Genomic DNA, 22,860 nt, shown 5'->3' with positions numbered 1-22,860 from the left:
CCAGGAATAAGGTTAACTGTTTCACAAATAGAATGCAATGGGTAACTTTTCCACTTGATTATTTAAATGATGATTAAATGATTATGTTTAAATATACAAATTAAGCAAAAAAAACAATTATGGTGGGTTAAAGAACAATCCATTGACGCAAATGTAAACTCAAATAAACACTCAACAATTTAGATCTTTTCTTTCTTTTGTCTGAATGAGCTTTTGTGAATGGAAATGAGCCAAAATATTTTTTTAAAATAAGGCATTGAGATGGAGGTCATCTTTATATTGGAGTTTCACATGTTTTGCATCAAATATTCAATACATTTCTGGTAATGTAGTACAATCCTGTCTCTCTCGCACACACGTTTGATTACAGACACCTCTTATAAGATTAAATCAACTCTCATTATCATTACAGAATATTCAATTCAGGGAAACACTAATATTTGATCACAATGGATACAACCCAGTTGAACAATTACTACTCTAATTGGGTGTTTTCAACAATGAGCTTATGCCCGCAGTTTGAACTCCATAACTGCAGCTTCCTCGTTCAACACATATTTCTTCATAAGTGCCTTCTCTGAACTTCTGTCAGTCATTTTCTTTCTATATCCTGTTAGACATGATCCTAGTGTTAAGTCTTCTGAAAAACGACCTGCTATTGGATTCTTTCAGCTTATTCTTCCAATCCTTGTTCTTTTTTGGATAAACAGTGTCCCATCTGTCCTCCTCCATATCTCCCACCCAGGGCACCCAGGCACCTCCATTCAGGTGGGGAGCGGCCCGATGGTCCTCTGATGGGTACCTTACGGGCACCGCAGTGCGGTTGTAGAATGCCAGTCTAGCCAACAGCTTTTTCACAACATCTGGTCTCTTCTCGGAAAGGTCGAAGCGTTCGTAGGGATCTCCGGAGATGTTGAAAAGGCAGATTGACTTCTGTGGTGCAGTGTGGCGCTCCAGGTTCCACCAGCTGCTGGGGAAACCCGAAAGCATCTGCGGCGGTGTCCAGTCTCCGTAGCCGGGGTCTCCCGTGAGGAGTTTCCAGTCTCCAGCTCTTAAGGAGGCCTGAACCGCCGTATTCCAAATCCCGTATCCTTTCTGAAGAGAGCCACTGTGTGCATGGTTATACAGAGGGTCAATGTTGTGGAGGATCTCAAACCTGGGAGACTCCTTCCCGTCACTGATGGCTCCCCAAACATCATACCCGTCAACCCCCTCCGTCAGGGACTCATTGCCACCTGCTAACCCCACCAGCGTGGGGTACCAGTCAGTAATGTGCACCAAGGCTTTACTCACTCTTCTCTTCTTCCTCAACAAAGGGCTGTGTACGAACCCCAGACCACGTATGCCGCCTTCCCAGTAGGTGCCTTTGCGTCCTCTGAGCGGCCAGTTACTGCCGCCGGACAAAGGCTGCCCACCGTTGTCCGTGGAGAAGATGATGACACTGTTCTTGTAGTAGCTGTACTTGCGGAGAGCATACGTTATATTGTGCACGGCCTCATCTACAGCTGACACCATAGCAGCATATTTCCTGCGTGCCACGTTTTCCAGCCCACGGTACGGGTAGATGTACTCGCGCGGAGACTGCAGGGGGGTGTGAACAGCTTGGAAAGAGAGAAATATGAACAGTGGCTGCGACTGAGGATCGTGAGTGGCCAGGATCTTGCGAACTCTCTGTGTGTAGAGATGGGTGGAGTATTTGCCCCTCTGGTCCCATGCCACCGACTCCCCCTCAAGGAGGTCAAAACCACACAGCCCGGGTCCGTCACAGGAGTTGTAAGTGTAATAGTTCACACTGCCCGTCAAGGAGCCAAAGTATGTGTCGAAGCCCCTGCGAGTGGGGAGGCACTTCTTCTTGTAGAAGCCCAGGTGCCACTTGCCAACCATGTGGGTGGCGTAGCCGAGCTCCTGCAGCCTCTGGGGCAAGGTGACCTGGTCAAAGGGCAGGCAGTTGGGCTGGCGGGGCCGGATGATGGAGTGCTGCAGGCCAGTGTGAATTTGGTACCTGTAGGATTAAGGATTAAGAACACTTTGTTGTTCTCTGAGATCAGATACAATTGTAGGACTATAAGATCTCCTTTTCAGCTAAATATTTAAACATTTTCAACATATAAAATCTAAGGTATTCTAGTGTATTTCTATACTATTTAATTTCACAACTCATGTATAATGTCAAATGTATAATAATCATATATGTCAAATATATATACATCTGGCAAAAACACAAAGGCAAAAACATTTCACCTGCCGGTGATGAGCTGACTGCGGGAGGGCGTGCAGATGGGCTGGATGTAATAATTCTCAAGCTTCACTCCGTCTGCAGCCAGTTTATCCAGCGCCGGTGTTCTGATGTCAGAGTTGTGATAGCCGATGTCGTTAAATCCCTGATCGTCCGTCATGATGAAAATGATGTGAGGCCGCTGCGGAACCGGAGACGAGCCATCGAAAGTTTGAACTGGCTCGTTTTCCACTTGGTTAGGACCCATCAGGTCCCAGGTCAGGTACCCGAGGCTGAGCATGCTCATCATAGAGAACCCAGTCAGAGCTGTCGTTGCCATGGTTCCTGTGACTCCTAACATTAGTCAAAGAAGCAAATATTCAGTACGTTGTCAGCAAATCATTGTGCAGCGATGCTGAGAGTGAGCAAATGTATAACTGAACCGATGTGTAAACAAATGGTCCTAATCTTCCTTAAATGCAGTCCTCCAATCCGAAAAATGCAACAACAAAAAAAAAAGCTACACCTCCTCCATCCTTGATGCTCTCCAAACTGTTTTAGCTACCTTTGAAAACATTTCACTTTCCCTACCGGTCCCAGTACCCCCGCCCCCTTGCCTGGCTGCCTCATTGAAATGAAATCAGAACCCCTACCCCCCCCCCCCCCCCCAAAAAAAAACACGATGACAGAGAATCCACAGAAAGACCCTTTTGAGATTTGATTTGAGCTCCTGGGCGGCCGCGAGGCCCGACAGACACAGTCACAGACACTGTTCCCTACTCCACTCCCCGGCACTCACAAACACTCTCTTTTTATTCCTGCTGTTTTATGAGTGCTGCAGACCTGAAGAGAGAGACAGAGCAGGCTTCCCAGACTCTGATAACATCTCAAACCTGGTCTCAAAGTTTCCTTCGACTGGGAACCAAGGACGTTCTGTGGAGAGTGGTTGATCGTAGGATACTCAAAATATTATGGACAGGTAATGCAGAGGGTAACCTGTGCAGGAGGATATGTAGATCAGAAGATTATTTTAGCCAAAGCAGCTGTGATGGGGTTCCATTTTTGTCTTTCGGGTTGGTCCCAATGTCACACTGAATGTTGCAACTCAAATATTGATATTAAATATCTTTTTGTCTCTTATATATAGCAACCCAGAGCAACACTTTAAATCTAATTACAGCATTTTGAACAAAAATACTTTGGCCAGGTGGCCAGCCACATTTGACGGTCAGATGGAAAGGGCCAGGCTTACGGGATAAGACGCTTAAAACCATTTGGAAAGAGGGATTGAGCCATTATTAGCCTGTAATTGTGTAATCTAAATGAATAAGATACTGTATTGATTGTGTCAGCCCAAATGTTGTTTGAAACCTAAACCTAAATCTGGGTTGTTGAGGTGAAACATGGCCTCAACACACAGGAAGGTAAAACATCACACCTGGCTAATGTTGTTATTGGTTTGAGAGAGACTTGTGGGCTTGGAGGCCGCGCCACAACCAACGCAGGTATGCGCCTCCCGTAGAGGGCATCCAGCTGCGGCCAGAGATGTTTGCCCAGCAGCTTTGGCGAAGGCATCTTTGGAGCCCAGGGTCTGAGTTTACAGCAGGTCGAGCTGGGAAAGAGAGAGAAGGAGAAAAGGATTGGGGTGCACCTGAAGATTTACACGCTGGTATATATTTACTTTTCCTAGAGGGAATGGCGCAGACAGCTAACCGTTATTGCAACAAATCCCCACCGATATTGTCGTAGTAAGTTCCCGATATGAATGGGCACTGTGCAATCTGTGTGTACGTTTGTGTAGGTGTAAGTGTGTGTTGTTTGGGCCCCTTCTGAGATATGACTTATCTGTTTTCTGCCGGTCGGAGGTGTGGCCACAGCAGCTCATCCGGTCAACAATGTTTTAATGCTGCTACACAAACAATACACATACCGACACAAATTCACACAAACACACAAATATTAACACCCAGATACCAATCAACTAAGTATGAAAAGATGTTCATAGGTTGATACCACATATGACTATCACGGCCTGGCCGCGCCTCCTGTGTTTTGTGTGTGTGTCTGTGTGTGTGTGTGTTCCTGGAATATACTTCAATTTCAACTTATTGCACCTCATCTGCAACACATGCCTAGTGCACCCACCTGCCATCAGATCATCACTCCACAAAGACCCGGGCCTTTAATCCACTCTTTGCAGATCCTTGTAAACACTCAGTGGTACAAACCGTAGTCTTGGAATCATGATCTGAGTGTATTTTTTCTTTGTCACCACTGTTTACCTGTCATGTCTCCCTGTGCCGACAGGTCAGCTCCGCCTCGCCCAGTGTTCCACTGTCACCCCCCTTGTCCTCATCTCCTCAGCTCCCCCAACTTCCCCCATGTGGTTTTTTGGTTATAAAAACCCTGCTCTTCTCCGTTTGAAACACAGTAGAAGAGGAAGAAAGTCACTATCTTTTAGTGAACTAGTTGTGCTGAGTTGTTGTTGACCTATTTTGAACTTACTGGACAACTAGGTCTGGTGAGAACATTTTTAGATTTGTAGTCATTTTTCTCTTCTAATTTTACTCACCTGCTCGCTCCTGAATTACTTGATATGAAAAGCATGTTTTCAGAGTGAAGTACTGAGAGGAATGTTCCTATTTTGAAAATGGAGATTAAAGCATGTAACAACAACCTTAAAATAAAAAAGTCTGCGATTGTGTATCTGTGGTGCGTTTGTTGGCTGTGCATCACACTAATTCATCCAATTTCTTCCAGCAGATGTGAATGGTATTGGCAAACATTGTAAATTTACCGCTTTCTGTTCTCTACTTCTTGACTAAAGGAATGAAGCGTGATCTAGGTTTGATTTCATTGAGGTGGAACTAGAGGGAGCCATTTAGAAAAAGAATGACTTGAAAGGGAAGCAGGTTCGGGGGGGTCAGCTGCTGTTGCTGTGGCTCTGTGTGGGCAAACGGTGTTGGCTTTGGCTAAAGGAAGAGGCGCTGTTACTGAATACGGCTGCTCCCCTCACCACGAACACTGACCTCTTTCAAACAACGCAGTTGCCAGTAAACCTGCACATTGCTCCCCCTCTTTGCCCAATTTTCTAATCTGAGTGAGACTGGATGGGGGTTTTCTATCTGGCTGTGCACCAACTCAGAGCAAAAACCTTCACTTCAATACGCCTTGTACAAAAAGGCCTTTGTTACTTGTTAGTTATCTTTTTTTTAACATCAGTTTATATAGTGTCCAGGGTAAATTTAGGGCAAAAGAACGAATGAATATTTTACAAAAGCAGAAAAGATCAGAAAAAACGTTTTCATGCTAATTTTAAGCCTGTGAAGAAATTTGCTGAATTTCTTTGGGTTGATTATTTCTGACATTCAACCCAGAGACCAATGGAAGAAGCAGATGAGTTTGAAGGCCATCCAATTTTGGACTCAACCCACTCTCTGACAACGGAAGTGGTTTACTGTGTACCTCACCACTTCAACGGCCCAACCGTCCGGGATCAGTACATTAGCACATTAGATTAGAAAAAGATAAATCAGTTTTGATCAGCAAACGGATTGTATTCAGCTGACATATCCTCTCTCTCCGACTGCACACATCATGGCGTACCAGGTGGGACTTCACAGGTGAGGCAGCAGGTCAGGGCTACAGCAATGACCTCAGCCGCAGACTGAGGGCGTGTTTGATTTGGCTCGTGTGGATCTGCAGCAGACACAACACACATCACTATGACCCAGCAGCAGAGTCACCTGGGGGTACTTTTCAAAGGGCCTCAATGAGCAGATTTTTGATCATGGACTGATTAGTCATGATCGTTATGGACAAGATGTTAATACATCTTGAAATGTTTAACAAAAAAACAGTTTCAGCGCTGTTGGAAGAGGCAGGTTGTGTCACATTAAAGGTCCTCAGCAAAAACAAATCTCACCGGGTGTAGTTGTAGGTAATTAGCTGTGGAATGAGCGCAGACATGAGCTGCTAAATGTGAGGAATGTAAGTGGATTTATTTCCTGTGAAACAGAGGTGCCTTTATAAGTGTAACCTGTGTAAATATTTTTACTTTGACATGTCATCAAAGCCGAGGGAAATCCACTGCTCCTTTTTATTTGTGCTCAGGGCGGTACGTTTTTGGCCTCCTCTGTACGATGACTTTACCTCCGTCTACTTTTTTTATTACTTCAATATTTTGTAACATTTTGGCAGAAGTGGCCCCAGGATTTGTTCTAATTACGACTTTACAAAATGTAATTCTTAACTTCAAAACCATAACCTCATAAAACCGTGGTGGTCTGTCCCGTCAACACAAATGAGAGCAGAGCCAGCCTCATAACCAGCTTCTTTTTTTCCCAAATCTGTGGTGTGTGTGTTTGTCTGTGTGTGCGCGTGTGTGTGTGTGTGGAGTGTGTATTTAGGGTAGAGGGTTTGTGGGAGATGGTGAATCGAGCTTGGGGAGAGCCACTGCTTTCCTCTCCTGGTTTTGACCGATGAATGGGACTCTTTCACCCGTTTGCTCCTGCTGACCCTCAGCTTACCCAATATTGTCTTTTAGTTCGACCCAAGGTCTTACACAGCTGTGTCTGATCCGCTCGCCAGTCACCTTCAGTTTATTCTCAAAACAACCACTTGAAAAAAACAGTTATGCTTTTTTTCTGAGCAAGTGCAGTGGCCGTTCAGATTGAGCCAATTCCTTGGCCAGTGGAAGTGCTCCTTGCAGGGCAACACGAAGAGACAAACGATTCCTTGATTTACCCAAGAAACACCTGATCCAGCTTTTGAAGTTGACGTTAGGCTGATGCATCATTTTGACTGCCTAGCACATCTGGATCTGTGGTTAAAGGAGTGGAGGGAGTGTCTTTCCTGAGTCCGGATGTATTACAACAAAGTTGAACTTGTGCAAACTGAAAGAAATATCATATGGGGATAAAAAAAAGTTTAAAAAGCAAGGGTCTTTGTCAGTTGTGAATGCCTGAATAAAATACTGGAGCAGTGTGATATCCTGGATAGAAAGATGAAAATAATCCTACAAAAACCCCTTTTTAACACGATAACTGATTTTAGACTTAACTTGAAATTCCAATATTTCACAGCTGGTACCCACGGCTATGGTTGAACGGAAGTGGTTTCGTGCAAAAGCTAAGGCCCTTTCTCAATATGCGGTCTTGGGTGGACTTTTTTCTCATGTACTGGTGAAACGTCATCAGTCGCAGCTCGAGTACTCTTCCAATCCTAGTCCGCATCTCGCAGATCTCGTCACACCCAGCAGAGAGAAGCCGGTTGTCGGCAGGGCTCCTGTGAAATGTCTGATATTCACGTCTCTGTAGAGGATATGCATGAGCTATAACTGTACTACAACTAGGCTTAAGTGTTCATAACTTTTATTTTGTTCTCAGAGACTGTTACATTTGTTTGTGTGAAGAGTTAAGATTCCTAACATAACTGTTTAAATTGAACTTTGACATCTTGTCTGTATCCACAGTGTTCAGGCTTGTTGTATTGCCTGCCATTGTGCTTTAAAACTGACAAGGTTAGAATTAAATGTTAGTGAGTTTGCCTATAGCATCAATGATCATTGTATAATATATATTATATACTATGAGTTTAATCACTAATGATGTCACCTATTTAACTTAAGAATCATTGATCACTGTATTGTAGATATTAAATGCAATGTTAATCATCAGTCATCCAGAGAGGGGCACTATTGCTTTTACAGTATGTGTAGAATATGAACAGACCTCAGTCTGCAATCATTTCAGAGTTTATTTAACATGACATATTTTACATGTATTGCACCTGAAGCTAAATCTGTTTTGCACAAATTCACAGGCAACAGATGCAACAGGTTGTGCTGCAGGCTCTTCATATCGTGAACATATATACTGTATGTGGTCCTGTAACAAAAGACCACATCTGCAAAATACATCACAAAATATCTGCATAAAGGATCACATTGATTTTAAAAAGCTTCAATGAACAAATACTGCAAAAACAAATAATCATGCAGGTAAAGTAGATAATAATCACACACACTGTGCACACACACACAAATACTCACACACACATTATTTCAAATTTATAGTTTGGGTTCATGGATTTTTTAGTGTAAATATGGATTTTGGACTAAGGATTTTGGACATGCTGCTTTGTGATAACTTTGCACCTTGACCTTTGATCTCCATACATTTGGTGTGAAGAGGACTGTGTGGCTGGTGTACTGTAAAATGCCAACGCAATAGAAAATACAACTAAACAAGATCCCCACCAGGTGGTGTACGTGTGAAATGTTGTCTCCGAATAAATGAACATTTGAACTGGTTTGCTGCATGAAAACCAGTGTTAGTTACCATGGCAGAATACCTCACAAGGGATTAATTTGGACTTGTGTTGCTCAGTGGAGGCGCGATGTGCTGGACAATAACCTGTGGAAGAGACAGAGGTGGCAGTTGTTAAGTAAGAGGACAAGCAGAAGGCAGTGAAATGATGAAGGACACACAGCTGGTAAATAATATTATACATCGAATGTCAATGTTATTAAGCTCCCATTTGGTTCCTTTCTGGCGCAATTAACTGGATAGGACATTCATAATGACACTTGATTTTAATTCTGATTTGGTGGAACTGACTTCTTTGAGTAATCTTTGTTATGTTGTTTGTTTGATTCATTGTTATTGTAGTTCATTGTCAGTGGAAAAGGTAAGTTTAAGATGAAGTACCAATTAGAATATTTTTACCTGCATGGATGTGGATTTCACAGCTAATCGTGCAACGGTGCTCAAGATGATGAGGAGCACAGCCACACACACAGAGGAAGTGAGCAATACGCATTCAACTCCAATCAACTCGTCCTAGAACCAGAGCAAAGCAGAACAGAAAGTTATCCCTGTCTGCTGGAATGTGTCCATTCAGCATAAAACATATTTGCTACGACTCACCATTTCGTCAACTCCCCAATAGTTCTTCATCATGAATAATTTGCATAAGAGTTGAATCCGGTAGATAATGGAGACCACGAGTCCCAAAAGAGAAACCACATACATGGCCAAACATACAGTGACCTGCGAGAGACATGATAAGGGTGAGTTGTTAAGTAAAAAAGAGTGATAAAGTAAAAGCTTACAACTAGTAAGTAAAACAATATCTACCATCTTCTTGGATGGACGTCTCTCACTGTAGATGGACAGGTTTCCACAGACAAGAAACTTCAAACAAACACAAAAAAGGATAATCCCATTAATTTTCATTTGTTGTCCACCCAAAGTGCATTGATGATTGCTCATGGCCTTTCAGGCCCTGGTCACATGACTGTGGAAGTCATCACAGCTCCTCTGTACTGGAGTAGAATTTGAAGTGCAAAATGAAATGCATTTTAAACTATTTGTCTAAGATAAAGCTTTTTTTGCCAAGTTGGATGTAAGGCTGATATTAATCTCAATATCTAACTAAAAAAAAGTAAAAAGGGAAAGAGAGAGAATCAACAGCAAAATGTTACACCTGTGAATTTTGAAACTATGTCTTTGGGCTTTAAAGATACTATAGATTGACATTTTGTCAAATGTTATGTACCAGAGCTCCCTGCCAGAAAGTGATGTAGATTCTATGAGAAGCAAACTCCCTTTGACCGGCCAACACAAATCCCATCAGAACCTCTGCACAGCCAAAGATGAGAATGACAATCTGGGAACGAGAGGGATGGAATGATTGAAGTGAAACTAAGCAAACATGAGTAAACATCCATCTTCACAGAATGTCTGTGGCCCTGTTGTGTATCACGTGTTACCCCGAGACTCCTGGGCTCTCTCTGGACGAAGCGATGCAGAGGTTTGCTGGACATCAGCAGCATGGGGTCTGACGCCTGGTTTCCATCCTGCCTTGTTCCTCCCGTTGTTGACTCACTTTCCACCATTGCCACACTGTTAGGTTGAGGGAAGAAGAAAATAAAAACAGTGGAGCAAACCAGATGTATTCTCTCCACTAAAAACAGTTGGAGAAGAGGCAGAAATGAAAAACTGTAAAAAAGAGCCTCAAAGAATGCAGCTGTGTTGTTTAGAAAGTGTTCCATGCAGAGAAGACGCGTCAAAGATAACGGGAAGGATTGTCAAGGGTGGAAAGAGGAAGTGAGGAAATCTGAGACTTGTTTTTTTCATTGAAGGGAGGAGCTGAAGCCCTTGCAGGGAACAAGCAGAGATGGTTCCTCAGACCAATGATAGAAGGTTCTTAACTCTTAGTAAAGCACTTTTAATATTTAATAATCTCTTTGTATAAGAATACACATGTATACACGTTAGGTATTTAACATTAGGTCTGGGAAAGTTAACGCGTTATGGAGTTTTAAAAATGTAATAATTATTTTGAAAGTAAACTTGACCTCAATCTAAATGAAACACTTGTTATTGAGCATTGATTATTGATGGATCAATAGTTTATGCTTCTCCCTGATCAAAAACACGTGTTTCTGATGATTTTTGTTCAGAAAAAAAGAAAGCAGATGTCAACTTGACTCATGTTAGGATTGTTATAGAAAAATAAGTTACCCTCCACAAACAAAATAAAATGTTAGCGCCCTGACAGTGGCAAATAGCTTTGCTTTTATATTTAATTACATTCATATATATATTTTTTATTATATGAAGTTTAAGTTTAGATTTAAAAGAAATAGTTTAACTTCTACTATTGTAAAAAGCACCAAAATTGTTTTGAGTGTTTGTAGTAGAATGCAATTAATCAGAGATATACGCAATTAATCACGAAAGATTGTAATCGATGCCATCATTAATATAAATAAAAGTATTTTTGCACTAAAAAATTGTTTTTTGCAGATGGATATGGACAGAAGTAGGGCTTGAACTAATGGTGTCATTATTAATATCAATAATCTACTGATTATAAATTATAAACTAAATGATTCCTATTATTCATCTGAGGGTTGACCTTTTGAATTAATAGAATAATTGTTTTTTATATTTTAAAGTAAGAAGCATCTAAAAGACCTGCTTACTATTTCATTGTTTTTGTATTTGTCTCTGGTTGTACAGAGCAACAGCTCAATGTCAATACTTATTCCTAACTCACAAATACAAGTTAAATATTGTTATCCAGAGGACATTTTACTCCCACAAACTTTATTTATTTCATACATTTCATTAATGGCTCAAAATCCCCAAAATGTACTTTTGCAATCCTGACAAAATTCAGTACATTCAGTCATATAGAATAATCATCTGTACAGACGGTCTGTTGAGTCCAAAAGTTACAGGTGATACAAAACACATATTTCATCTTTACACATTAAAATACCATTCATGGGAGTACAGTAGAAAACACTTGATTGTATTAAAAATGACTTTAAAACATTGTTTGTACATGATTATTCCGGCCCTCTCTAGAGTCTCCTCATTGTAGCCCGGACGCACTGCACTGAATACGTGTACATCTGATGCCTCCCTGTTGCCTCAGGAACACGGGGCGTCTTCCTGCAGCAAACAGTTGATAGTCAGACGGTTATTTAAGAAACATCGGAATCGGCACAATTTCAACAACCGGAACACAGCGTTTACCGAGCAATAAGAAGAGTAGGACAGCAGGTGGTCCTCCAGGAGATGAGTTGCTCTTCGTCTAATCCCTCCTTCACTGTTGTACTGAAGGGCTTCCAACAGTGAAAACCCGCCTTGCCTCACAAACTCCTCTGCCACCTGAAGGGAACGAGTAACTTAAAGTTGTTACCACTACAGAAGTGAGCTAAAAGCTCTTGCTTATCAGGTGTGGTCGCCCCCACTGAGCTACTGCAGTCATTTACCTGTGGAGCACCAACTAACAGCATGTAGAGGACATCCATACTCAAGGTCACCATCTCCTGGTCGGCCATTTTAAGTGTGGCACAGAGAGCAGACAGCAAACCACAACGGGCCAGCGGAGCACAGAAATCCTTTTTCTTGTGTGCAATATTTGCCAGAATCCTCAGGATCTAACAAGAATGTAACAACAAATCGGGGAGTACGTTTGTGAGTGATGAGGGACTCAAAGAAAAGGAAAATAACAAAGAGTGCAAACTATTCATCAACAAGTGCTACACAGACATTTTGTATGACATATCAAAGCATTAGACCATCGTGTTGATGCCCTGTGAGAAAGGGAGGAGCTTGATCAGTCCTGGCACCAAGTTGAGAGTCAGCAGAGCAGAGCAGGAAGCGCTGGAGAGAGCTGCAGCAGCCAGATGGAAAATGCATTGGAGCTCACTTCCACATAAAGACAGCAGTCAACGCGCTACACTGGGTTGCTTTTACATTGGAATCTTTTTAAAACTTTTTCTAAGTCTTGTCAACATGGCAGATTCCAACGACAATAGAATGAAAAGAGAAATTCCAATTTCAATTTTTATGGACGGATGTTTTTTTAAGCATTCAGCATCAGTCGTGTGCGACTACAACAGGTTGCTCAAACCTGTGAGGTTGTTGAGGACCCAGGAACTCTCTCTCGCCAAGGCCGGCCGGCTCTGCAGGAAGGCCTGAAAAAGTGCGCAGAGGGCAGCCGCCATGCGAACGTCACTGGCTTGAGTGCTCAGCTCTTTCACTGGACAGGAGGACAGAAGGTTCCCCACGCACCTCAGCAGGGGACAGATGAACTAGAGAGGAACGAAGAAGGGAAAAAGGACTCATGGTCGTTGTTGGGGTAGATTTGTGTAGGGAAAAATAAACAGGTTCAAATTGGCGGCTAAACAATCTGCAATTGGCCGTGACTTATTTGGAAAGATTCATCTGGATCCACTTAGGTATTTGTTTTGGGGGGGAATTTTGGTTCAAAAGTTGAAAGATGTTCTGTGAAGATTGTTGTCATTGGGCCAATATCTGGCCAAACCGTTCGACAGTCAACAAAGAACTCCATGGGGCCTCCAGCAGTTCGGCTCTTGCGATATGCCATGAAAGAAAGATATGATTATCTTAATAGGTCTTAAAAATTATCTTTTCAATAAGATAATATAACCACTGGCCGTAGTTTCAAATTAGAGTCTTCATAAACACATGGAGATTCTTTTTCAACAAAATGAATCTTAAAACACACAAAGGGCCTTCGTATTTAAGAAATTTGTATTTAAATCAAATAATTCTCTTACCAGTTCTAGTCCTTCGTCTTTGTTTCCTTCAGCCACAGCACCACCTAGTGACACTAACAGGGAACTGCACTGCAACAAAGCCCCATGAGCCAACAGATCTCTGTGGTCCTTTGTGCTATTGAATGAAATCAAGGCAGAAGAGAGACAGACCATTTCTCATCACAATGAGAAGTTAAATTACATATATTGAAAACTGTAAACTGTAGAAGAGACTCTCTCTCTCTCGCTCACCTGCTCGTGAGGTAGTGCAAACACCACGCACACTCAATGGCAGGCGCCAGGCCAAACTTGGGGTCAGGAGTCAGGACTGATAGCAAGTTTGAGGGTAAGCTGGAAGCGAGGACCATCCTGCAGACCCAGAGGAAGACGATCATGCAACAGACAAATGTTTAGCATGAGCAAGGCCTCACAAGAGATATAATAACAACATTTCCCAAGAGAACAGCAATGAAGAAAATAGTGTGTCATTACGGAATTATCTTCTCTGGTGCATTTTTAGCCTGGAGGAACTGAGAGAGGGTAAATCCCACGGCTTCCACCACCGCCAGGTTATGTCTCTGGTTCTAGACGGACACACAGGAAACATCAAAATTGAAAACAGAATATCTATAAGTAACAAATAACAAAATAGTCGAATTCTTGGTCCATCTATTATTATTTGTTAAGATTTACTGACATACTAACAAGGCACAGTTAGAGGTGTGACTGAGGTGGTATTACAATCTTCTTGTGAGTTTACCTCTAAACAGTTAGCCAGAGCTGGAATGATGCCCTGGGCCAGGAGCTTCTCTTTTACAGCATCGCTGTCTGGGCATAAGTTACCAAGCGTGTACAGACACAGCTCCTGTGTACACATGAACATACACACATAGGAAGGTAAAATCACCTGCATGACTAGGAGACGCTTCACCTGGTATGAGAGGCTACTCACAGTGAACTTGGTGCTCTGGCCAGACAGGTAGGTGAGCAGGTAGGGGGTGGCAGGCAGACAGGCCGATGACACGTTGGCGTGGGGCGAGTGAGACAGCTCATGAAGGCACCGGACGGCCTGCAGGCGGCGAGTAGCATCGGAGCCAGTGAGGAAACCCACCAGCAGATGCATGCTGTTCTCCTGCCTGGAGGGGCGACATTCTATTGGGTTATTAAAGGACACACGGTAAACACAGATAACATGGCCTTCAATGTGGCCGTACCTGATGAAGGCGAGATGTGCCGATGGGTTGCGTAGAACTTTACTCAAAGTTTTCAGGTGGGCCTCCCTCCCTGGCCCGCTGTGTTGGAGTTGGAGGAACAAACCGACCACATCCTACAATAAGGAGCACATTCAGACAGTAAGTTACACGTGACCTATCGGGCGCATGGTCCGTGACCGTCCGGCCCACCTGTTCCCCCGTGTTGGTGTCCATGGAGACCTCTGGCTGGTCCTCATCGTCATTGAGCAGAAGGCGCTTGCTCACAAGCTGCCTGTCTCTGCGGGCTTGTCTCAGCGCTACATCGATCAACACAAAAGACAAAAATCACAATCACCTTCTGCTTCAGTCATCTGACAGACAGGAGCCAATCAAGCCTACTTTTCAGTTCAAAGATACACTTTAAATGTCATTCAAGTGTCACACAGCAGAGAGATAAATATCACATTGACTGTAAAGATCTCACCATAGCTGGAAGAATTCAGAGACAGATGACATTTTAGCGTCATGACTAGATATCTCTTTGTATTTGTGTCTTCTATATATTGTGTATCGAGTACTCAACTGTCCATATCTCTGATGAAGCTTGTGGGGTGAATGAATGCGTTGTTTATCTGACCGCTTACATTTTTATTGGATCGGTTTATGCGGTTACCAAACGCGACGGGGAAACTAAAGTTAAGGTCAGGACATCTTTCCATTTTGGTAAAATAGATAACGTTAACTAACGTTACACTGAGGTTGCAGCCTTTCCTTCAGGACAACTGAACGTAAACGTCGTTTCAAAGCAGGGCGATCGTAGCCTGTTAACTAAGCTTATGGACAACGATAACATTACAGAACAGTTAAATAATAAATATTTCATAACGGTACCCAACATAACGCCGTTCAACACTCACTTCTCTCATGTTCTCGCCTCTTTAACTTGAGCTCCTCCAAACTGTCGCATTGACGACCAGCTTTGTGGCGAACTTTGTTTAGCCGCCACATTGGGTGATTGCCGAGGTGAATGAAGTGCCACAGAAAAACAAGTTCCAAAATCAATGTGGCGTAAAGTCAACTAAAGGCTATCGACGGAAGCTAACGTCGTTCGCAACACGACCACGGAGCTGCGATGTTTGGAGTGTCACAGCAGGCGGCGCCATAACGTTTAATGCGCTTCAACCAGCTGTGAGGGATGAGGGTGTGACGCATGCGCAGTGTAACAGGAACTAGTGTCGGAGGTCTACAGCAGGCGGCAGTAGAGTGCAGTTTAAACAGTTAGCATGTATGACGCATGCGCAGTGATGGTGCCTGCGATGTCGGCGTGTCACAGCAGATGGCGCTAATGTGCAGTTTGAGCAGTGGCTGAGACGCATGCGCAGTGTAAAAAATGATGGAGGCTTACAGCAGGCAGAGCTAGAATGCTTTTTTAGTTGATTATTTCATGGTAGATGTTAATGTAGGAGATAGGCCCCAAAAAACTAGATGTACAGCATGGGTCACTGTAGCTGTCAGTAAACCTGTGCGAATATAGGCTGCTGAACACCAATAAACTGAACACACTGCATTCACCTTCTCTGTCCACATATTTAATATAGCACATGGGTACAGCGGAAAGAAAACATGTTTCATTTGTATTAAATACACTTATTTACAATGAAATTATGAAACGTTGAAATTATGATCACTGCTTTATCAAAAAAACAACATATTTCTCAAAACACAGGTACAAAAAAAAAAACACAAGTATTTGACCCAATAAAAAATTGCAGTCCAATTTGTTTTCATTTGTTTAAAAAAATATATATATATAAAACAGGTCAAAAAATCTTTTGAGTGATGTATTCACTGATAACCAATAATCGTTATTAAGTCATGTGCGAACCTCCCTAGGCTAAAAGAGAATGTGCTTAATAGGGACATTTTCTCAATCAAAGACATTTTAAGAGGCGCCATGTATTCCATACAACAATGAGTTATTCATCCCTTTAACATTGTAATGCCATTAAAATGGCAATGTCAGATAAAAAACAAAAAGTATTGTATGCCACACACAGTGGACCACAAAACAAATGTATTAAAATAGAAAAATATTCACGCCTTTCATTTCATCCATTGAACCATAAAAAAATGACTTAAAGTGGAGAGTTAAGGATCTGTTGCATTTATCCTTTGGATCTGATAGAAGAATCAAACATCTTCAGTGTTTGTGGAGGATTTTTTTTTCTGTGAAGAAATACAGAACAATAATAAATTCCAAAAAGGGACTTGAGTAAGTGAAGAATCGTCGTTTAGAGCTCAAACTGACATTTAACACGAGTATGCAAAGAGCACAGCGTCATGGTACCTTCTTGTGGGGCGTGTCACTGGACAGTGTTGGTTTTCCTGCAACGTCTTCGATGGAAACTTTGACTTCAACCGATTTCAACGGGATTTTCTCTGAGAGAATGGGAAATGAAAAAGTCAATGCAAACTTGCACAGTAAGGATTTGCAATTGTTTTTTTAAATTATGAGCGTGATCTATTTACTCACTTTTCTTCTTCTCTGTTGGAGGACCAGATGTCTCAGGGTTGGGAGGAGCTAGAAGCTCTGTGTAGTTATTTTGCAATAATGCATTCTTTTTCTTCTTTGTCTTCCTCTTCATTTCAGTATTCTGCTGTGGATTTTCCTCTCGGTCACTGCCCATTGTCTTTGCATCTTCTTCAGCTATCCGCTCCGACATCTCCTCGGGATGATCGGCTATGTGCTTTTTTTTCTTTTTCTTTTCTTTAACTATCTGGTCTCTTATCTCTCGTTCTGGGTCTTCAGCCTGCTTCTCCTCTGTCTCAGGTTTATCTTTTCCATCTCCCCCACTCTCATGTGTAATCTCTTCCACATTTCCTCCGGTCATCTCTTCCCTCTTCTTTTTCTTTTTCTTCTTTAGGGGCTCAGATGTGGTCATATCGGTTTTTTGAGTCTCCTCTTTACTGTGTTTATTTATTCTGTCTCCCCCAGTCTCATGTACATCATCTTCCGCATTGCCTCCAGTCATCTCCTCCCTCTTTTCCTTCTTCTTCTTCTTCTTCTTCTGTTGGGGCTCAGATGTGGTCTCATCAGTTTTTTCTCTAACCGTGTTGTCAGTCTGATTCTCCTCTTTACTGTCTTTTTCTTCTCTGTGTCCCTGACTTTCATGTGTATTCACTTCCACATTTACTCCAGTCATCGCCTCCCTCTTTTTTTTCTTCTTTTGGGGCTGAGATGTCGTATTATCAGTTTTTTGAGTCTCCTCTTTACTGTTATTTATTCTGTCTCCCCCAGTCTCACGTATATCATCTTCCGCATTGCCTCCAGTCACCTCCTCCCTCTTTTCCTTCTTCTTCTTCTTCTTCTGTTGGGGCTCAGCCGTCGTCTCATCAGTTTTTTCTCTAACCGTGTTGTCAGTCTGCTTCTCCTCTTTACTGTCTTTTTCTTCTCCGTGTCCCTGACTTTCATGTGTATTCACATCCACATTACCTTCAGCCATCTCCTCCCTTCTCCTCTTCTTCTTCTTCTTCTTCTGGGACTCAGGCGTTGTCTCATCAGTTTTTTCTTTACTAGGAGTCACAGCTTTCCTTTCCACTTTCTCTGGCCGTTTTGAGGGGGAAGGGACGGGTGTCGCTGGTCGGTCTTCTACAGCGTTCGGGGGGGCGCAGGAGGTGTCCGGGGGCGTCTTCTTGGGCCTGCTCCTTTTGGATGTAATGTTCTTTGTTGATGGTTCTGTCGTAGCCTTCTCCCCCACCTTCTCATCCTTTCCACCTGTCCCGTTATTCTGTTGGACAGGAGCGTCTCTTTTTGCGGGGGGCTTGGCCCGGGGCGTCCTCACCCTCTTTTTCCTGGGTGGTGATGCAGACGAGTCCAGTGCATTGATGGTGTCCATCTTGGCTAAGTCAGACTCTGTGGAAAGAGTAAACTAGGTGGGCACACTGGAAAAACACAGCGAGGCGGAAAAAGGGCTTAAAAGAAAACAGTCGCTGTGCACGGCTGAAAGCCCTGTTTCCCGTGGCGAGGTTGTCCCTGGGAGGGGGGGGGGGGTCTTTTCTCTCCCTTTAAGAGAGAGGACAGCTCTCTCCATCTTTTCTCCTGCACTTTCCAACCCTCTTACTTTTCATTGTGTATTTTTCTAATGTGGAAAATAAAAAATGTCTCCTCTTACATAATATAAGTAATTTCCGTTCTTGGTCTTTGGGAATCGTAACAATAGCTTAATGTGATGAAATGGGATCTGGTCTGTGGTGGAGAAATTAAATAATGCTCGCAAAACCGAATCAGTTCATGTTCTACATGCACACTAATGATTCTGGTTCTGATAATGCCTTCAATCACATCCTTCTGTCTGTCTCCCTCTCACACCTACCGGTCATCTGGAGGATCCGTTTCTTCCATTTATCTAAATCCAGACTGCTGTCTGAGTCTGAATGATCTTCCCCAGCAGCCACGACCATGTTTTTTGCTTGCGTCTTGTTTTTTTTTGCCTTGGTGACATTTTCTGCAGATGTTCCGTCACTCTTTTTCCTTTTTGCTGGCACAGACTAAACAAATAGAAAATATAGAACAAGCAAGTGAGTGAAGTTATCTTATATAAATAACTAACAAGCTCTGAACAAATGTCTTTTAAAAAAGGAAGAAACGGATGAATCACCTTTTTTTGTTTCTCTGCAGGTTTGTCTTTTCTCTTTGTTTTGGCTGAAGATGAAGAAAAGTGTGTAAAATGGGTTATTGGGCATTCAAATGCACATTGAGGCTCTCTCCTCACTTTGTACCAGCAGTCCTGTCATAACGGTGGCTGACGCAGCAGCTGGAGCTTCACGACCTTTATTGAATGTTGAGGGATAACGTCAATTTAAGAGCTCAGCTTTAAGCACAAAATAAGAAACAGGAAGTCATCCTAAAAACGAGTTTCATGGATCAAACCAAAAGGTGTGAAAGGTTGGAGTAGGTTTTAGGGGTCTCTTTCACACAAAATATTACATCTCCAACCCTCAACAGCCACCCAAATTTTCATTATGAAAACTGAATTTGATCTAAACAGTAAGCCAAGCGCAGACAGAACAATGTTAATTGTAGACCGGCGTGTTTCAGGTGAGTTTTCATCTGGATGATCCATTTCAAGAAAAGAATGAGCGGTGATACCTTTAGAGAGTGTTCTTTCTTGCCCTTCAAAACCTGAGTGCTTAGACAAATTTGAGATCTTCTTCTTTTTTGAGCCACTGACGAGAAAAGAAACACTATTTAGCACACGTTTCATCACCACCAACAAAGTAAATAGAGATTTTTGATTCATGCAAAGAATTGAGAAATCATTCTTACGTCAACCATGAATTGTAGATGTCCAATAACGATGCAGAGGTTTTCGACTGCGCCTGCAAACCCAAAACATCAAATTGTTCAATATGGAACCACCAGTTTATTAGGTAGGGGCAGAGCTTAAAATCCTCCCCACATGACTTATGACTCATCTTTTTAAGAATGACGTTTAGAAAATGAAACTAATGGATTCGAGCGTTAACAGTAAAATGACAGGACACGATAAATGTGCAAAATAACACAGAATAAGAACAGTCGTTTGAAAGCTACTGCGAGGAACAATATGGGGTTAACACTGAAGGTGAAAAGGAAACCTATGACACTATGCAAATACCTCTGAGCAATGCTGCTCCTGACTGGCAAAATAGTGGTGTAAGGTAACACCCCTAACTAATACACATGATTAAAATGCACGTTCCTTCTTTAAAAACGGTTAATTTTGGTGAGCAACAATTGAAACACAACATAGTTGCACTTTCGGTGTGTGTGTGTGTGTGCGTGTGCGTGTGTGTGTGCAGTTGACCTGAGGGCTGAGCCTCTGTAGCTCATCTGCAGCTGAGTGTAAGCCATGCTCCTTCAAATGTCGGTAGATCAGCTGGGTCAGCTCGTGCTTTGATACGTTCACTGACATGTTCGACACACAAAAAACGAGAATAAAAGAAAACGCAGGTAAAGATTAACCATTAAAACTGGCCACACACTTCGCTGGCATCGCTACTCCAATGGAAGACGCATGTTAGCACTCTGAACTCTGCACTCAGGAAGTGGTTCAATCCACCGCTGCAATGCACCATGGGGGATGTAGGCCCTTTCTCAAGACCTAAGACAGCGCAGTGGGTATAGGAAAACTATGATACAGTGATCACTGATATTACAGTTATATAGGTGACATCATGGTTAACGTAGTATTTAATATCTATGATACAGTGATCACTGATACTGCGGTTATATAGGTGACATCATGGTTAACATAGTATTTAATATCTATGATACAGTGATCACTGATACTACAGTTATATAGGTGACATCATGGTTAACATAATATTTAATATCTATGATACAGTGATCACTGATGCTACAGTTGGGTATGGAAACTGTGACTGTGAAAATTCCATTATACTATTTATAGATCTGTTTACGGTTTTTAAATGTAAACATTCTACACGTGTTGCGCATTAATTCATGTTGCAGTGAATGCAAATTGTATCAGCTGACAGGAAGAAAACAGACACAAAGTGAGGCCAGAGGTCTGGCCAAGAACAGGCTGCTCTCTGATCTTGGCTTCTCACGCTGTTCAGGTGTTTTTCATTGAATCATTTTAATGAGATGATCACGTTACTGTAGAGAAAACACACAATATATGGACCAACATGTCATTTGAGACAACGTACTGTCTTTTTGATGTCAGTTAAAAGTCATTGGTGTTTGTCCCTGAAGTTATATAAACTTCATAATGTATTACACATAACATATCAAACTGTCAGTATTTAAACTTAGATATTTCAACAACAGCGACCTAAAAGCATAATATTATTTTTTAAGACTTTATGTATTGATGCCTCATCTCATCCTCACTTAACTGGGGTCAGGTCAAGGGGGCAACAGTTCCAGCAGGAGACCCCAAAATTCCCAGGACACATCTACCAGCTCTGATTGGGGGATCCCATGGCGAGATTTAAGCTATGTGCACGCCGTAGACCTGGGGAGGGTCCTCCAACAACCAACACAGGCTGACCCGAGCGGTTTCTGAAATGGGACGGACTTGATTATTTTTTCCTCCGCTGCTCCCGTTGCCTAGCAACCTGCAGTTCAGTAAAAGCCTTAAAAACCGATAAATGTATAAAATGTAGATGGAGAAGGCAATCTTCAATTCAATTCAGGAAGATATGCTTCAGAAAGTGATATTTCAGGTTCATAACTTGTCTACCTGACCTCACTTTGATTCATAATATGAAGTATAAACCTATACAACCGTATCAACCTCAGTAGGATATCAGTCAACCTTTAAAGTGTGAAAGTTTAATATTAAAGGGACTTTTCCGCAATAACTGCGGGACTCAGCATGACAGCTACAACTAAGAGTTGTTTGTTCTTTAAAACACGACATTGGTTACTAACATCATGTAACTTAAACGATTTTAGCCAATGTGATGTATGATGTTGAAAAATGCGTTCTAAAAGGATGCAGCTTGTACAGTGTGACGTAATCCAGCACAACACAGCGGCTTGAAAGTAGCAGCGTCTTAAATACAGTGATGTATGTCTTAATGGACAGAAATGAAGACAAACGGATTCTGTATTTGCTCAAAAAGCCTGAAATGGGTCATTTGGGCAATGTTTTGATACCGACTGCAGAGCAGTCCAGCCTTTCCCCACCACTATAACCGCATCGCGGCTGCCCTCTGCGCACTTGTTCAGGCCTTCCTGCAGAGCCGGCCGGCCTTGGCGAGAGAGAGCCCCTGGGCCCTCAACAACCTCACAGGTTTAAGCAACCTGTTGTAGTCGCACACGACTGATGCTGAATGCTTAAAAAAACATCCGTCCAAAGGGATTTTGGTCTTTAGATAATGTAAATTGGGATTTCTCTTTTCATTCAATTGTCGTTTGGGTGTTAATGATGTGTCACCCAAAAAGATGCTCAATTTATTTCGGGTCACATGGCACCTGTGCAGTGGAACAAACCTGAACAAATATTCTAATTCTAACTAAAATATGTGTTTGGCTTTCTTCATATGGAATCTGCCATGTTGACAAGACTTAAAAAAATGTTTCCAATGTTCCAATGTAAGATTCCAATGTAAAAGCTGCAGGAACCCAGTGTAGCGTGTTGACTGCTGTCTTTATGGGGAAGTGAGCTCCAATGCATTTTCCATCTGGCTGCTGCAGCTCTCTCCAGCGCTTCCTGCTCTGCTCTGCTGATTCTCAACTTGGTGCCAGGACTGATCAAGTTCCTCCCTTTCTCAGAGGGCATCAACACGATGGTCTAATGCTTTGATATTTCATAAAAACTCGGTAAACGCTGTGTTCCGGTTGTTGAAATTGTGCC

At 42.4% G+C, this 22,860-nt stretch overlaps 4 protein-coding genes across 4 annotated transcripts; all 4 read right to left on the bottom strand.

Annotated features, from left to right (window-relative positions):
- Positions 1-508: 508 nt before the first annotated feature.
- arsia (arylsulfatase family, member Ia) lies at positions 509-2,775 on the bottom strand. The gene is made up of 2 exons (XM_037461691.2): positions 2,242-2,775; positions 509-2,002 (listed from the first exon to the last, which is right to left on the bottom strand). Exons 1-2 carry the CDS (start codon positions 2,574-2,576, stop codon positions 604-606), a joined length of 1,734 nt encoding a protein of 577 aa, XP_037317588.2. The 5' UTR covers positions 2,577-2,775; the 3' UTR covers positions 509-603.
- Positions 2,776-7,954: 5,179 nt separating this feature from the next.
- On the bottom strand, positions 7,955-10,341 carry LOC119211634 (uncharacterized). The gene is made up of 6 exons (XM_037462684.2): positions 9,990-10,341; positions 9,776-9,886; positions 9,355-9,411; positions 9,145-9,267; positions 8,944-9,057; positions 7,955-8,631 (listed from the first exon to the last, which is right to left on the bottom strand). Exons 1-6 carry the CDS (start codon positions 10,269-10,271, stop codon positions 8,581-8,583), a joined length of 738 nt encoding a protein of 245 aa, XP_037318581.1. The 5' UTR covers positions 10,272-10,341; the 3' UTR covers positions 7,955-8,580.
- A 969-nt stretch (positions 10,342-11,310) lies between these two features.
- Positions 11,311-15,687, bottom strand: tmco6 (transmembrane and coiled-coil domains 6). Its single transcript, XM_037461167.2, has 13 exons — positions 15,409-15,687; positions 14,702-14,808; positions 14,513-14,625; positions 14,251-14,434; positions 14,059-14,163; positions 13,791-13,882; positions 13,551-13,667; positions 13,320-13,434; positions 12,650-12,830; positions 12,315-12,409; positions 12,006-12,173; positions 11,767-11,901; positions 11,311-11,682 (listed from the first exon to the last, which is right to left on the bottom strand). Exons 1-13 carry the CDS (start codon positions 15,497-15,499, stop codon positions 11,662-11,664), a joined length of 1,524 nt encoding a protein of 507 aa, XP_037317064.2. The 5' UTR covers positions 15,500-15,687; the 3' UTR covers positions 11,311-11,661.
- A 371-nt stretch (positions 15,688-16,058) lies between these two features.
- Positions 16,059-20,583, bottom strand: LOC119210798 (triadin-like). Its single transcript, XM_037461166.2, has 8 exons — positions 20,338-20,583; positions 19,818-19,870; positions 19,641-19,717; positions 19,150-19,193; positions 18,865-19,039; positions 17,025-18,404; positions 16,839-16,930; positions 16,059-16,717 (listed from the first exon to the last, which is right to left on the bottom strand). Exons 1-8 carry the CDS (start codon positions 20,443-20,445, stop codon positions 16,682-16,684), a joined length of 1,965 nt encoding a protein of 654 aa, XP_037317063.2. The 5' UTR covers positions 20,446-20,583; the 3' UTR covers positions 16,059-16,681.
- Between the last annotated feature and the right edge of the window lie 2,277 nt (positions 20,584-22,860).

Source organism: Pungitius pungitius, chromosome 2 (genome assembly GCF_949316345.1).
Source record: "Pungitius pungitius chromosome 2, fPunPun2.1, whole genome shotgun sequence".
Lineage (NCBI taxonomy): Eukaryota > Metazoa > Chordata > Actinopteri > Perciformes > Gasterosteidae > Pungitius > Pungitius pungitius.
The sequence above is the reverse complement of the archived record's forward strand: the minus strand, read 5'-3'. Positions and strand labels throughout refer to the sequence as shown.

Bases quoted from the DNA above. Each gene is read 5' to 3' on its own strand.
- tmco6 (XM_037461167.2), bottom strand. From the start codon at position 15,499: ATGTGGCGGCTAAACAAAGTTCGCCACAAAGCTGGTCGTCAATGCGAC. The intron at 14,164-14,250 runs GTGAGTAGCCTC...ATGTGTACACAG, and splicing joins GCCAGAGCACCAAGTTCACT to GAGCTGTGTCTGTACACGCT. The intron at 13,883-14,058 runs GTAAACTCACAA...GTGTCCGTCTAG, and splicing joins CTCTGGCTAACTGTTTAGAG to AACCAGAGACATAACCTGGC.
- LOC119210798 (XM_037461166.2), bottom strand. From the start codon at position 20,445: ATGTCAGTGAACGTATCAAAGCACGAGCTGACCCAGCTGATCTACCGA. The intron at 19,871-20,337 runs GTCAACTGCACA...TTGGGTTTGCAG, and splicing joins TACAGAGGCTCAGCCCTCAG to GCGCAGTCGAAAACCTCTGC. The intron at 19,040-19,149 runs GTGATTCATCCG...CTATTTGTTTAG, and splicing joins CTGCAGAGAAACAAAAAAAG to TCTGTGCCAGCAAAAAGGAA.
- arsia (XM_037461691.2), bottom strand. From the start codon at position 2,576: ATGTTAGGAGTCACAGGAACCATGGCAACGACAGCTCTGACTGGGTTC. The intron at 2,003-2,241 runs GTGAAATGTTTT...TTAATCCTACAG, and splicing joins AGTCAGCTCATCACCGGCAG to GTACCAAATTCACACTGGCC.
- LOC119211634 (XM_037462684.2), bottom strand. From the start codon at position 10,271: ATGGAACACTTTCTAAACAACACAGCTGCATTCTTTGAGGCTCTTTTT. The intron at 9,412-9,775 runs GTACATAACATT...GTTTGTTTGAAG, and splicing joins CTTTCTGGCAGGGAGCTCTG to TTTCTTGTCTGTGGAAACCT. The intron at 9,058-9,144 runs GTGAGTCGTAGC...CTCTGGTTCTAG, and splicing joins ATTGGGGAGTTGACGAAATG to GACGAGTTGATTGGAGTTGA.